The sequence below is a fragment of the Cyclopterus lumpus genome, chromosome 15 (assembly GCF_009769545.1).
Source record: "Cyclopterus lumpus isolate fCycLum1 chromosome 15, fCycLum1.pri, whole genome shotgun sequence".
Lineage (NCBI taxonomy): Eukaryota > Metazoa > Chordata > Actinopteri > Perciformes > Cyclopteridae > Cyclopterus > Cyclopterus lumpus.
Genome location: NC_046980.1, coordinates 17618842 through 17634837, shown reverse-complemented (window position 1 = coordinate 17634837; position 15996 = coordinate 17618842). Strand labels below are relative to the sequence as shown.

The window sequence follows — 15996 nt, the reverse complement described above, 5'->3', positions numbered from 1 at the left end:
GCCTCTGTATGTGTGTGTCTGTGTGTGTGTGTGTGTGTGTGTGTGTGTGTGTGTGTGTGTGTGTGTGTGTGTGTGTGTTGCAGGTGACTAATTAGAGTGGAACGGGGCTTCAGGTTTCACACACAGATGTGCTTACTGTATGTAATCTACTTACTCAGTGGTGTACTGAGGGGATAATAGGAGGGGAGCACGCACGTCATGAGAGCCTGCAGACAAGCGAATAATGTCCCTTTACAACACAGCGAGCTGTCTGTGAACGCTACAGTTACACAGTCGGACCAACAGAGCGCCGCTGCTGCAGAGGATGCTGATGTTATTGTTCACCGTGTAGATGTTTATGATGTTCTTTCGGTCTGCGTGGGCGGCGAAGGAGGAAGGTACTAACACTCTCTGGAAATCACATTAGGGACTCCCATCATTTTCTCTTCCTGCTCTCTCTCTCTCTCAACACTAATGGACTATATACCTCCTTCTCACCACCACCACATTTCCTGGCAGGTGTGGCGATGTGGAAAGACTTTTGTCATGTTCTTAACATATATAATGTAAGAAGGCAATTTGTTTTTAACCTTTTTCCACAAAAAGTCTCCTCGGGCGCCTGGAAATTGTGACAAGCATTTTTGATGCATTTTTACAGGCAAAATGTGTCCCACTGGAAAAGCAATCCAGAAAATAATTATTAATTAACAATTACTCTACAAGCACTAAGAGTGGCAGAAAAGTGTTTTAAAAAAACCCATAATTTCTACGAAGCAGCAGAGCAATACACTATTAAAAAAAATAAAGACACACACACACAGAGACACACACACACACACACCTATAATGTTGAGAGTGAAGTTGCTGTTGCTGCAGACATGCCCAGCTGCATTCTTGGCACAGCAGTAGTACAGGCCGTTGTCGTCCGGACTGGCACTCGGAAAGGTGAGCGTCCTCTCCTTGTTGTTGATCTGGTGGCTCTTCTCTGTCAACTTCACCCCGTCCTTGAACCACTGGCACGTCGGCCTGAGGAAGAGACAAATAGGCACGAGGGAGGTTTAGGAGAGGAGAGGAGAAAAGTGGGCTTGATGTATATGATTGAGAAGGAAGAAATAGAAAAGGTGAGTAGAGGAGAAAGAAGATGAATGGAGACAAAGAACATAGGGGCATGAGAGAGGACAACAAGGACAGAAGAGTGTTTTTCAGTACAGTCCTCAATGTGATCTTTAACCCTTTGAGTTCTGAACTTGAGGTGACAGGAGGAGGAGACTCACCGCGGGTGTCCATCAATATGACAGCGCAACGTGACCGGCGCCGAGCTCTCGATCTCCCCTTCTGAGGTGGGCTCCTTTAAAGTCACACCACCACTTTCTAACCCTGTGGAGGAAGAAAAACAACAGAGGAGTCTGTGAGCCAGGAGGAGGCGCAGGTGTAATAAGGGAGAAGAAGGACGGGAGGGAAAATTGAGTCAAGTGGTCGTCCTGTCATCTGTCCTCGCTGGGACACACTGCGACGCTAATGGGGGCATCGGGATGAGGGCAGAGTTGGGCACATCGCTGTGACAGCCCGGTGACTCATGCACGGACGCAAAGCAGGGAGCTACCATAGCGCTGGGTCAGCTTACATCGGCACACCGCTGTCCTGCGCTCAGAAAAAGCGAGCTGGGCCCTTACGCCGCCTTTTGATGGACATATAATGGACAGTCCATTGGCGTACTCTATTAAAAGGGCCACGCTGCTGACAGAACAGCCCATATAAATTCAGGCGAAAGGGAAATGTGCATCAGGGCAACAGTAAATCATGCAGTTTTGATTCTTTAAATGCAGGACCAGGGCATACTTTCTAAATGTCTTCAAGTCTGATCAGGTGGGTCGACCGTAGTATTATTATTATTATTATTGTTACCATGGGAAGAGCATATGCCACAACAAAGTGATGAGCGGTATCGCTCTCGTTTGTAACATGAAACTGATCGATGGCGTCTTGAATGACAGATGAACAAGAGAATAAATGAAGGGAACACATGCCAGGGAAAATGATCCACAGCCGTCCCTTAAATGAATCATGTCGCAGTGAGAAATGAAACAGTGTGGTTGTACACTTGGAAACATATAACAGCATGTCAAGAAATCATCGCAGCAGCAAATCATTACTACATTCTCCTTGGAAGATATATTTGTATTTGTCTGCGATACAGCGTTGGAGTGCCTTGCTGGAACTCCCCTTCCCCTGCTGAGTGTGTTGACTACACAAACACTGAATGGGAACCAGGGCTAATGGTTATTTACATGATGATAAATAAGCCATGGGTGTATGACATGCAGTAACTGTACACCCGGCGTGGTCGCTGACAGAGCGTCTCTTTGGGCTGCCCTGGTTTATGCACGAGTCCATGAGGGTTTTGGCGTGGATGTATGTCGGAAGTCGCTTCATTACTATCGCTTTTGGCTGAATACTGCGGCTGTATCTCGGCTGTTGTTTCGATCATCTATGAAATATGCATGGCATGAGCCTCCACCTGAGAATGGTTGGGGGAGAATCGCCGCTGTGAGGTCAGAGGAAGACTTCTCACAATGAATTACAAAGGAACCTGGTATTGCCCTGCACCCTGGGGGATCATGGGTAACCATCTCTACAGTAGCTCACTCCTAACACAAATGGCCCAACAACGGCGAGTGTGTTTACATCACGCTGCATTGGATTAAATGTGTGCGCTTAGGCGCATGTATATGGTGAGAGGTCAGACACATTATGGTGCTGTGCCCCCCCAAGCATGAATGCATGCGTACAAATGTACCCAATTGACTTTTGAGAGTTCTGCAGAGGATCCTAATTAGTTGAGTGTCTCTATTCTAGTCAGCTCCAGTAGCTTAGTGGAGGAAGAAGAAGAAGAGGAGGAGGAGGAGGAGGAGGTGAAGACCATCCCGGCTTTGGGGACCTGGGGCCAGACACTCAGACAGACTTATTATTAGTGCACTGGAAGCATAGCGGGGCCGACAAAAAACCAGACGGGGAAACTGTGAGTCACCAAGGAGGAGGAAGGATCATCTGCAAAACGACCGACATTTGCAAATGACAGAGAATTTGTTTCAACCTGCCTGGTGTAACAGGTGGATCCCGCCATTATCAGGTGGTTGTCAAACTGAGACACGGCTGGATTTTAAAAAGTAAAATGCTGTGCTTCTTTCATTCTGTGTATTTTCTGCCGTCTATTGCCCATTGAAATTTAAAAAAAATGTTTTAAATGGTGCTTCAACCTACAGATTGTACCCTGTCGGTGTCTGGTATGTCTTTCTTGGGAAAACCCTTTTGTAAAAAAAATTCCACATACATTCCAGCTGCTTGAGTATAAAATCAGAGCCAGGAGAGCTGAGGAGGTATCGTGAGCACCAAGTGAGCACTAAGAGAAACCATGGGGAAGGAAGTAATCACAGCGCAGGACACACTGCACGACAACACACACACACAGCCGTGTGACTGTCTAAAGTTTCTCTTCTCGAGCGGGTTAAATCCAATTAATGGTATTATTTAATTTCCACTTTGGCCTGGATTTTCTCACATTCTGACCCCCTTTACTCGGCTCAGAGCTCCATTCGCGGTTCAGGTTTCTCCAGCTGTCCACCCAACAAACAGAAGGCGCTCTTTCATAACCTTTTAGTGGCAAATACTTCTCCGTAATCCCTCCCAGAATGCATGACTAAGTGTTGGAGCAGGCCTGGCAGCTAACGCCATAATTAGGGGCGTATAATTATTATGTTGGAGGCAGAACAGGAAGCCCCATCAACGCGAGGACGATAACAGATGAATTGTGAGGATATTGTCAAGGCAGATGCTTGGGCCATTCATTCCTCACTGTGCCAAAAGATAGGTGTTTGTCTTGTTCCACTCAATGAGCTGATTTGTTGCCATGGAGAAGGGTTTTCTGTGACAGAGAGGTAAGGTGGATCGTGTTATCCAGGAGAGTATTGGGGGATAGAGATTTAACTGACAGCACCATATGGGTATGGAAATAACCCAAACATGTGGCAGAGTGGCTTAATATTGTTAACTGTGTGCCCTAGCGCAGTCAGCTCGCTGCTTTAGAGACGAGGTGTCAGATTTTATCAGCTGTGGCTGACAGGGGTCAACAGGCCAGGCTGCAAACTATGGCAACTCAGAGAGACGCTGCTGAAAGAGGAAGGAGAATGTAAAAAGGGGGGGGGGGGGAGAAACTGGCGCAAAGAGACACTGCAGGGGAAGAAGCTGACGGATGGAGCCTGGTACATTGAACATGAGGAGCTCCATTTTACCGAGACGAGAATAAAAATAATAATACAAAAAACAAGTTGTAGGAATTATGACAGGATGTGAAAGAGTGAAGCTGCACTCACGATCACTAAGGATGCTCTAAAATGCATCCGCCGAACGAATGTAGGTTAAGGACGCACGCTCTGTGTGTGTGTGTGTGTGTGTGTGTGTGTGTGTGTGTGTGTGTGCAAGTGGCTCTGATTTAAGAGATTAAATAGGGGGGCTGGGGGGGATATGTGCCTGCTTGCCATCGTTTCTCCGGTATGTTTTCCTTCTTCATACAGTCCCTGATTTTCCAAGACAGTACCGTCCGCATCTCGTTTACCAAGAGTCAAGTGAAGCGTCTCCTCCAGGACCAACAAACACGCTGACAATAGCAACGGCTGAGCCCCGACGCCTCTGCTGGACGCGGTCTTGCCGTGGAGACCCAGTGACAAGGGCGGGACAAAAAAGGATGAATGGAGGGGGGGCTAAAACCTCTATTAGTGAACACAGAGGGGGATAATTACTCTGAATAACTCTCAAATGGCAGGATTTTCCCACCCACCATTGAGAGCAAGATAAATTAACTATATCTGCAGGGCAGGAGGGGGGAGGGGAAACAATCTACTCCGGTACAGTCTATGTACTGTACATATGGAACACCCCCTCCCCCCTACAATCCACATGTACTACTACACACGCAAACTAGCACATGCATGAATGAGCACACATGCAGGGATAACGCCAGAGGGGGTCTTTGCTTGGAAGCTGTGCGTGGCTTTATCGCCCGTTAAATGCATGTTGGGGAAATACGAGCACATCCGTCACAACACCTAAAGTGATTCAGAGCGGCCGGATGGCCGGCCGCTCTGAATCATGAACGGCCGGCCGGCATGTTCTGACAGAAAGAAGACAGCACAAAGAAAGGGATTAAGGATGATTGATTGCCGTATGATACCTTGCGAGTTTGATTTTGGAAAGTATGCGCCGTATTGTAAATTCTTAATAATTGAACTGCTCCTTCAGAGGCAGACAAGAGGTGTACTGGTTTCTTATCCGAGGTCATGCCCGGGGAGTCCACTCCCGTCGATGTACTCTTATCGAACCAACACAAATCTATCGATCTGACACTTAAAGCAGAATGTACTGCACTACATCCATTAATATCTGCCTCTCAGCTGTGCGCCTGTCCACTGTGTTTATCAGCATAATGTACTGCAGGTCTGCAGTGGACACCCTAAAAGCCTCTGCAGGCATAGCTCAGTTCAAAAGGCGACTTGATGCAATGCCCTATAAACACCCTCGGAGGCAGACGGAGAACCCATGTATGCAAACACGCACGCTCATTACCACCTGCAAAATACTGGTCAACTTAAACATATGAAACCTGCACCTGCAGATTTAGTCTCGCAAACTGAACAGACGGTTGCTTATTTAGTTATCAAACAGACATCCGCAACATTAACTTCCCATCTGAAGCTGCTTAGTGCTCCAATTTGTGCACGAGCTGGTCACAAACTTTGTCTGACTGCTGATCAGGAAGAGCACAAGAGGTTTAGAGCACTTTATGCTGAAAACGGTTGACTGTTGCATCGAAACATGCTGCCAACGAGAGCGGTGAGAGTGAACCGAAACCGTAAATACAAATAAAACAACGTTTAGGGGAACTAATGAGCTGCGCAGTAATTAGGGATCTCATCCATTGTTAATATCAAAATATTGATAGCCGCAATGCAGATTTAACATGAGACCTCAAGTCAGACATTTTATCTGTGTTTGTGTGTGCCTGGAACTCGGCCCAGATCTCACCACAACGATAAAGATCAAGTAACATCTTATTGTATATTTCGACCATCCCTTTTTCTAAATGTCACATCTGAACTGATCATAAAATATATTACCACTCTTTCATGTACTACCACAATGGCCCATAAATATTTCCATGATTAAATCTGTTAGTCAAGAAAACATTTTTTAAATGATTACACCACCTGCCTTCCAATAAAAATATGCATGTCTTTTCCAAATGCTTGGGGGTATTAATGACCTGGCAGAGAATAAAGGGTATTCTGGGTCACGGAGGCAGCTCTTAAGAACTGGTGTTTCGTGTCTGACTTGTTTTCTTTCCTTTATAAATTTGTGGGAGTGTATCAGTTGAGTCGGCCTCTCAGTTTGCTACCAGGAGGTCTGGACACTCATCTGTTCTTGTAATCAGCCTTTGAACGAGCAACATCACCGCAAAGAGAAACCTCCGGCAGAATGTAGCGAGAGGGGACAACATTTTCCAGATGGGGCCCATTTTTCTCCTCTCTCTCTTTCCCCCTCCCCCCCTCTACGACACAAAGACTTTTGAGTAACAACTGGTACCTGAGGGCTTTCCACAATACACAAACAAGGCACAGTGCTGTGAAGAATTCCCATGGCTACTTCTGAAACTTAAAGAGGTTTGGTTCAGGGCGCTGAACAACAACAACAACAACATGTATATACTAGTGTGCCTCCTCTTAATGGGACGAAGTGAGGAGCGATAAGACTAACACGAACAACAAGCCGGAGCGGGGAGGGCAGCGTTAATGTAAACCTAAATAATTATAGAGCTAGAAAAGTGGTAAATTACACTGCTCAGTCATTTTCCAGACAAAAGCCTTTTGATAGTATATATGGGGAAAAGAGAGTGTTACCCAACGGAGAGGAAAAAAAGAAAAAAAAAGAAACAAGCAACAAGAAACACATGCTCGGTGGCGTACATATCCAGTTTCCTTTGGAGAGGGGGAGAGGAAGCTACAAAGAACAAGGCAACAAGGTGGAAACATTCCTCCAGCTAATACTACCCGTCATCTTATACTCTGACTTTTGTTTAGCTTTTTTTTTCATCCAGAAACTGGATGCACGCCCTTGTTGCTATTATGAAACCCGGTCAGTTGGCAATTTTCTCCCATGAGGGTTTTTTTTTCTTAAAAAAATAAAATAAAAATCAAACACTCACACTTGATATTGAAGGCAGCGTTGGTGGAGTGAAGAGACTCTCCCGTTGCCGCGTTCTCCGCGGCGCACACAAAGTTGCCCGCGTCCAGCCGCCGATCCACAGCGTTGAACTTGAGGTTGCTGCCCTCCTGGAAGCGCCTCTCGCTGTTTTGCAGACGCTGTCCATCGTGGAGCCAGCCGTAGCTGATGTCGGCCGGGTCGCTGACCTCACAGCGCAGCATGGCGCTGCGGCCGTGCAAGGCATCCTGGGACTTGGGCTCCTTCGTAAACTGGATGGCAGTGGCCTGGATGGACAGAACTGGAAGGGGAGAGGGAAAAAAAAGAAGGAGTAAATGACAGGGTAAGAATGGGGGCGCTGTTACCGTTTTACTGCTTTTTTCCGTTCATTAAGTGGATGCCATAGGAACCACTTAGCGCAGTGGAGGAATGTGATGTTTACACAATACTGGCGAGCTGTGAATTATTTTGTCGTTAAAATGATCAGACTCAGCCCTTTTTGTTAGTGAGGCTGCAATCTCTCACACACACACACACACACACACACCCCTCAGAGTCATGTGCCATCAGATCAGCCTCTCCAACGCATCTTCGTGCATACATAAATCTAAAGAGGCACAGGTTTTTCTGCTCCATTTACCCACATCGCTGTGCAGAAAAAAGGACACGAGTGAGACTTGGACTACGGCTGGAAGAGGACCGCGCTGTCACAACAAGTCGGATATGCTACAGTTACAAGCTCATTTCTATTTCTACATGCCAATCATGGAACAACTGGAACTTGAAAGAACATGTCTGTGACAACACTGCTGAAGTATTTGGAAAGAATTACGATCTAACAAATGAATCATCTTGTAATTGTCAGGACTCAGCCAGCCGGACTCCCTCCTCAGCCCGTTCACACAGTGACACCCGGTACCTCAGAGCGCGCTGCCAGGGAGCTACGGGCTTGGAGGCGGGGACAAGCCAGGTGAGCTCCAACTCACACCTGAAGCCACTCAGCTCGTCCCACAGCTGCAGCTCGTCAGCTCGTTGTTTACGTGGAATAAAGATCAGGAATGTCTGTGCTGACGTTGTGAGTTCTGCCATGATGTCTGTGGACTTTCCCTCCTCGGATCTTTGCTGAGTATTTTCTTGGATTTTTTGTATAGATTATTTTCTGTTCGACCATCAAGTGGATTACCTTTTTTCCCTTCCCCTGGAGAAGGAGTTTTTTTGTGTTTCGTTTGTGCTCAAATAAACTACGCCGTGTGTTCGGCTAAGACTAGAACCTTCCTGTTGTCGTGCGCTTGGGGTCAGAGACAAACCCTAACAGTAATCTTTCTAAAGACTTGACAAGCAAGACAAATGTTTTCTTTGCAAGGACACAAAGAAAAAATGTTTTCATGGTGAACCGCACTCACGATTGTTCCTCATTAGAAAACAAATCCTGGAAACAAGGGAAGGAGTCTAACCGCCATCTTCCAATTTAAAGTCAGCAGCTGCTCCACTCGGGCCTCCTTGAACAACCACCACAATGAACTACTCATCAATAACCATCTCAACAGTGTGTCAAGGCAGTGAAACACAATGTTATCATACCAGATGCCAACGTTTGTTATCTTAAGGGACGGTCCACCGCTAGCGTCAATTAAGCATACCTACACCTGAGTAGTGTGTGTGTGTGTGTGTGTGTGTGTGTGTGTGTGTGTGTTCATAGCCTGTTGCAGAACTGGAGCCAAGGAAAAAAACGGGATCTTTCAATAATGTTAAATCAAAGAGCCTGTTGAGGATGAGCCAAGGTAATTCCTCCATCTTTGACCCTCCTCATCCTACCGCTCCCAACCTTCTCCTGCCAGTCCAGCTCTTAATCAGACTCACCTTTGTTTCAGCTGCAGGTGGCTCAAGCTGACTGGCAGGCAGGCAGGAAGAGAGGCAGAAAGGCTATTCAAACATAATGCCACAGCTAGAGAGGCTATGTATGGACAAGCAGGTTGGGACATGGACACATCTTGCTTTAAATGCCCCTTTGCTGTACACTTCTACAGAAGGGAAAGAAAAAAAATGATAGAAATGGAGAACCAAAAACATAGCTAATGGTGGGGATGTCTGCGGGTAATGTCTGCTTGAGTACCATCAACTAACACTGATGGTATTTCGGTATCTTTCTCGAACGAGCCATATGCATTGTGGATTCACACACTGCCAAAAATAAAAAGATGCATGTCTGACACTGAAGACAACAATCACCATTAAATGTTTCCCCACAACAGGACAAATGCAGAGATGGTCTGTATGACCAGTCAGTGCATTTGTGAGGATGCTGGAGTGAACCCTGAGAGCAGTCAGCCATGTCTGCTGTCCAACATGAGACCTTTTTCTTGCACGTGTCCTTGTGGACCTTTCGTATGGATGCACTTAATACTTTTGGATGTCAATGTGCGCAGATTTGATATTAAAAATAAGTTTTGGTCTGACTTTTTCCCACCAACTTGTTAAAACAAGGGATGGTGACACAATGACACTTTACTCCAGTGTTATTGTTTCTAGTCAATCATACTTTTTAAAATTTATTTCCCCAGATTGGCTTCTTTAGGGAATTGAATGGTGACACTGTATTAGCCCAGTGGCTTTCCCTTCAGCCGTTAATGCAATACTGGTGAGAAATGCACCGGCTCCTTTTTACCTTATCGTATGTCAAAATGCCTCACTATGGATAAAACGTTACCTCTTCACCTCAATCTGAGCCGCCCAGACTGGAGAACCAGCCATTGCACCTCATTTCCACAGTAGTGTTCGATATAGATATAGATATAGATATATATCATGTTCCGTCTCAATAATGTCTACACAACTGGTCAGGACAGACAACGAATTGACAAAAATGATGACTGATGTTTTTTTTAAGTTCAAAGTTATTTATGGAGAATTTGTTATCAATATAACAGGATTAAAAAGGCAGCAAATGGTTTTGCAAACACCCAACATCCACCTCAAACAATCCATCAAGTAATGTTCACAGACGGCTCACTGCCTCCATGCCAACGGCTGCGGGTTGAGAGGCGGCGTGCCAACTTCCATCACACTCCGTCTACAGCGATGTTACAGGCTTTAATGGAGAAGTGGCAGAGCTGTGGCACGCGGTCGATGGTTTCATTTGAGATGAACGCCGACATTCGGTGTGAGGTTGCGTGTGTGTGTGTGTTTAGAGAGAGATTGACTTCCTGGAAAAGTCCCAGGACACAGATAAGGTGTTTTCACATACCACAGGACGACAGGCGAGATAGAGGGTAGAGTGAGGCACAATCTATCAAACCTGACCAAGTCTGCCAAGTTTACTGTACTGTTCAAACAGGGACGGCACCGTGACCTACATCTCACACACTCTCACACGGTGTGTCTATCTGTCCAAATCAATAGAGTTCACTGAGGTTGTGCTTTTCATTGAGTCACACGAGGGCTGAGGGAAACGGGAATGTTCTCCACAGAGTGGCATTTCAAATAGATAAGTGGGCAGATGCTATCGAAACTCCCACCGAGGGCCCTTCAAAGTGAGAGCAGTTGAAAGGGAGAGTTACAGATAAAATGGGCAACAAACAACGAGAGGGGGGAACACAGGATGGGAATGTTGTTATGACTAAACTCTTCAGACTGAGGTGACGAAAGGGGTGAATATTAAACTGACAAGCTGAGCGAACCATTGTACATAGAAATACAGTGGAGCAGAATAAACCATCAAAGGTCAACTGTGGAGTTGTTGACTACTTTCTTTATCCCTTTTGTAAAGTGTCTGAGATTTTTGGAAAAGCACTTATTATCCCTAGCAGCACTATGAGAAAAAAGACAAAAAAGAAGAGCCATGGCCCTGATAGCAATCAATATGCACTAGCTGTAAAAAGCTTGCAATGGATACACCAATGCACCCGGATGAGCAGCCATCGCTATGAAATATTAATAGTTATTCGTTTTTCAAAAGATCTTTTACGTTTCCCTGGATTTCGATCTAGGTGTCTGGAAAAAAAAGTTGGTAGGAAAGTAGGTTAAAGAAGGAGAGGGGGAACTGCTGAGAGGGGAACGATATCTGCACATCGGGATTCTCCTCTTCATCGCGCTGCCGGCCCCATTAAGCCTGGCTCGGCTGTCAGGTGGAAGTCGCCTTTAAGTCGGCCTGACAGACAGAACCAGCCATAATGGACTCATCAGCAGATACTGCCTCCCTTCTCTCAACTTTGTCTGCTGGCAAATGCAGGCAGAAGTGGCCGAGTGGAATCCTATTTCAAGAAAGAAGAAAAATACTACGTTGTATCACCATGAGGGGGAATGCGAGCTGCAGAATTGGAGTCAATGAAAAGGGATACGTTGGTGTGCGTTTGTGCATCGTTTGGATTAATGTCAAACTGTTTCTTATCTGGATCGATAGTTTTGTTAATGTCCGCAGACTATACACAAGCTCGCATTGTGCACGTTGTCTGTTACAACCTGCCCAATGTGCCGTATTTCAATTCTATCAGATAAAACAGCTGCATCAAAAGAGGACGGTGTCTTATCGGTGAAGATCCTGTAAAATCGTGAGAGCGCGTCTCCGGTGGGCCAGCAGACGACAGACGTGGTGGTACGCATGCCTGAGGCCGCAAGAGGTTGTAGGGGGGGGGGGGGCGACATCCACACATCCACAGACGCAAATGGCAGCACCTACAAATACTTGGCACCAGGAAAAAACTTGAGTCTCCCCCCTGTGGGAGCTCAGAAAAGCCCCCATGCGTGCCATTTTCACAGTCTCTTGGCGGACCGTGTCGGAGCGAGACAGCTGCTTCGGAATGTTTCGGAGTGACTGGACAGCAGAACGAGGAGTTGCAGGAACCGAGCGCTGATTGGAGTGTGGCTGCCATTCGATGTTTATCTCGGCGGCGCCTCGGCCTCAGCTGACATATACGATTTACAGAATTAAACCGCTGCGGACATCCATTGAAAGGTCGTGAAACACTCTTTGCGAGTTTATGAGAACGGCGCTGACGTCTGCCATTGTCGATGAAGACAGTGTCATTGCTCCATCCTCTCGCGGCCACAGAATCTACAGAACCCAATTAAGGATAAAAGCAGCAAGACTCCAGATAACATCAGCCCTCAAACTGCACAACCTCAAACAAACAGTGCAACTTCAAAAGAGTACCAAAAAAAAGGGGGGGGTAAACGGCACAGACATGATTAGAATGTCTCAGATCCGATCAATTATTAACAACTCGTGAGAGTTTGCATGAGATCAGAGAGAGAGCGTAGCATGATTTGAAAGCAGAATGAAACATCTTATTCTGTGAATGGTAGTGACGGGGTAAGACAGGGGCCAACGGAATGAGCAGAGGAAAAACATGGCACCAAATATCCAAATGCAGAGAGGATGGGCTAAGAGAGAGAGAGAGATGTAGTAAACTACTCTCTCCCTGAAAGAATCTACTTGTCCTACATTGCAGGATGTACACAAGTCGGTCGCCCTCCACCTTTTGGTGCCAACTCAATGAGGCCGTCTTTAAAGTGCTCCATGAAACAAAGCCAGGAACGCAAGCAGTTCAGAAAAACCGCAAAGATCGTGTTTTTGTATTTTCAGCAGCTGGTTTCACCAGAATGCCAAGCAAGCTAACGAGATGAGCATTCCTATCAGGGTGGATGGATGTCACACAGCGGAGTGGGGAGCAAAGTCCGAACTGTCAGGAGAAGACAGTGATATGGACAGTATGTCCAAATTGTATTTAACCTACTTGGAATCGCTCCTGAGTGTTGAACCTAAATACCTTTTAGTACCACCGAAACAGGTTCTTAGCACCAAATAAGAAAGGGTGTCCGATAAAGAAAGTTGGCAGCGAGCGCCTGGTCACATTCTTTGTCTAGTTCCCGATCTATAAAAGGATCATTTGTTTGTTTAATGCATGAGTTTTAAATTAAGACATTTTCAGTTTGGTCAATTAATAATTCCCAATAAGTACTGTCTTGGTGTCGGTACCCAAACTTGTGTCTGATTGGCACCGACACGATTATCAAACGCTTATCCACGTTTGTGGATCAAAATGTCAGGGAGATAAATTGTGGGATGAAGGGCAAATGGGATCCACCAAAGCCCAATGACAGAGCTTTCATTGCCTGTCAGCAAATAACCAGATTGGTGTGCGTGTGTGTGTGTTTCAGTTTTTCCACAGTCGATGGCTGCCCCTGTGAAAACTAGTTGGCACAGAAACATGATTGTATTTTGATTTATTAAGACTGATATCGTGACAAATCACAATTTAAAATTCCAGCTACAACACGATCTCAGATCAGATTGTAACTGGAATTTAAATTCTTGTTAATTTTCTGAGAACATGAAGCCAAAAGCAGCGTTTGAGAATATTCATCAAGGTCAAAATAAAAATTGATTTTGTGGTTCTGAAAGTGTAAAAAAAATGTAAAATAAATACACAACACAAAACCTTGGCACCGGTAACAGAAAAGTAGAAGCTAACGTCGGATACTGAGTCAAGTTGAGTTTATATAGCTCGTGCATTTTCGCGCTTCAGCGACCTCTCGTCAGTATTTTTTTTAACACTGCTGCGTGTCAGAAATGGTTTGGCATCTCTGACAATATTTACACAGAGAAATCACCAGTACATGAAGCTGAAATGGCGCCCAAACAAAGTGGTCTTATTCAACTTGACAGCAGAGACATTGAACAGATGGAAGTCAGACCAGGTACGACGTCTCCGTCAAAACATTAGAGCTGGAGTGACGGTTTGGTTCACCACAGCCTGATCACGTTATTGACATCCGAGAAAAGGAAAGTAGGGAAATAAAAAGGTGCAAGGGTGGAGAGAGTTTGAGTATTTTATCCTAAACAGGTCGAAGGCTGTTTCGGATAGTTGGATTAATTATTTACTGAAAAGGGGAGACATTCAGATTACTTGTTTTGCTCATTATTGAATTTATAGCGATGACCACTCTCAAGCTACAGCCAGCAGCAACCTTGCTCCCGACTTCACAAAAGTTACCTGGCATGTTGACCAACACGCTATTTATTACCTACCAACAAAAGACCGTTATTCTCAGGCTTTTTATAAAGGACTACGAGGAAACATTCCCCTCTGAACAAATAGACAATGTTCAACTAGCACCAATGTACCATTAGAGAGGCACCCTGCTCCATCAAGTGGAAATGGATCAAAGTGATACAAAAGAAGGATACCCCGCCATCTCTTTTCATTACATAAAAAAAAAAAAAAAGTAAAAAAATTGTAGTATTTCATTCTCTGCGCGGCATACATCAGCAGTGCACGGCCCTGTGTTCATTTCTCTGCTTCGAATTGAAAACCTTTGTTCAAAGCAGCGGAGGCCAGGTTGCAACTGGTACGCACGCCTGCTGACTTAATACGATGGCTGCTCTTTCTGGACCAGGTAATTGCACCGTGGAGGGGTCTCGCTCTGCAAAGCCACTTGCGTCGGGTGCAAAAGAGAGGGCCGGGTTTATTATGCTAAACCTCACCGAGATCACTATCGGTTTATAAGCCTGTTTCTCTCCATCCTGCCGCTGACAGCAGGGAGCGAGCTCTGCTCCCAGTAGACAGCCGCCCCCACTCAGCTTATTATCAGGCAACATTGGCATGGCAACAAGCGTGCAACCTCAGGTGGACCATCGCTTTGCTTTCGCTCAAGCGACGGCAACAGCCATTCGAAACGCATCCCCGAAAGGTCTGCCGCGATCCTCATACTCACAATACCGAAAATTATCCCTTTCATCAGAAACGTGACAATGACTGCATTGCCGCTGTGTGTGTGTTTATTTTTAACTATTACTATTTGACATGACGTTTTGACAGAAGTGTATCACGTCTCCCTCGCCGTAATGAAAACCCTCCTAACGAGCCGCTGCTTGCCAGCACACCTCTCCGCCTTTGAAATGAAGAAGGGCTCAATATGGTCTCCATGACAGGAAAAATAATAAAAACACTCATAACAGTGCGTGCAGAAAGGGGTGGGGAGGGGAGGCCTAGGATGGTCCATCCTAGGTCAATACCGCCTCAGTCGTACTACGAGGACGGGTACTAGTTAGGCCCCTGAGGAACTCGAGTTGGGTTCTTCAGTATATAACTGGCAGGAGAAAGCCATAGCTCATTGATTAAGCAGGGAACAATACAACACACTGATTAATTAACATGAGGCAATTGAAGAAAAATAATTAATTAAAAAGAAGAATTATTATTTTGATTTAATGTCTAAACAGCTCTATTTTCTAAATACTTAAATTCACAAAAGTATACTTCATGATGGATTGTGTACATTAACTTCCATGACACCACTTGGTAGCAGCAGATGGCTTTGCGTCAAATGGTTGACTCCCTTCTTTTATCTCGTTGCTGAGGTTATTTAACTTTAACGCCAAGCATTAGCACAACATTGCAATATCACACTGTTCCACGTTATTGTGGGATGTATAAATGACTGTTGGTGGAGCGTGATCTGCTTGCTTTGCACCAGATGGAGCTTGAGTACCTGAAGAAGCCTATTCGGAGAAGATATGAGCCACATCTCTCATCATCACCCCCCACCCCCTGCTGCTCTGTCCCTCGACACCAGGCTTCATAACTGTCAAGCTGCATCTAAAATAGAGACATCTGAGCGTGGCCAGCTCTCACCAATTTTCAACACCCACTCATAAAAAGGCAGACTGTTGAAACAGAGGCAGCCTAATGTATTCTGAGTAAATCACGGCCACGCTGAGCACATAACATGAGGGGGGCGGGGCGAAGGTACCAAGAAGAGGGCGTA

The 15996-nt window shown here is 45.7% G+C and overlaps 1 protein-coding gene across 1 annotated transcript in view; it reads right to left on the bottom strand.

Moving 5' to 3' along the window:
- The window catches only part of ptk7b (protein tyrosine kinase 7b), a 59092-nt gene that overhangs the window by 13686 nt on the left and 29410 nt on the right, over positions 1-15996 (bottom strand). Inside the window, exons 3-5 of the mRNA XM_034552305.1 lie at positions 7235-7531; positions 1254-1356; positions 821-1005 (exon numbers count right to left, since the gene is read on the bottom strand). Coding sequence (XP_034408196.1) covers positions 821-1005; positions 1254-1356; positions 7235-7531 — 585 coding nt within the window. The remainder of the gene's footprint in view (positions 1-820; positions 1006-1253; positions 1357-7234; positions 7532-15996) is intronic.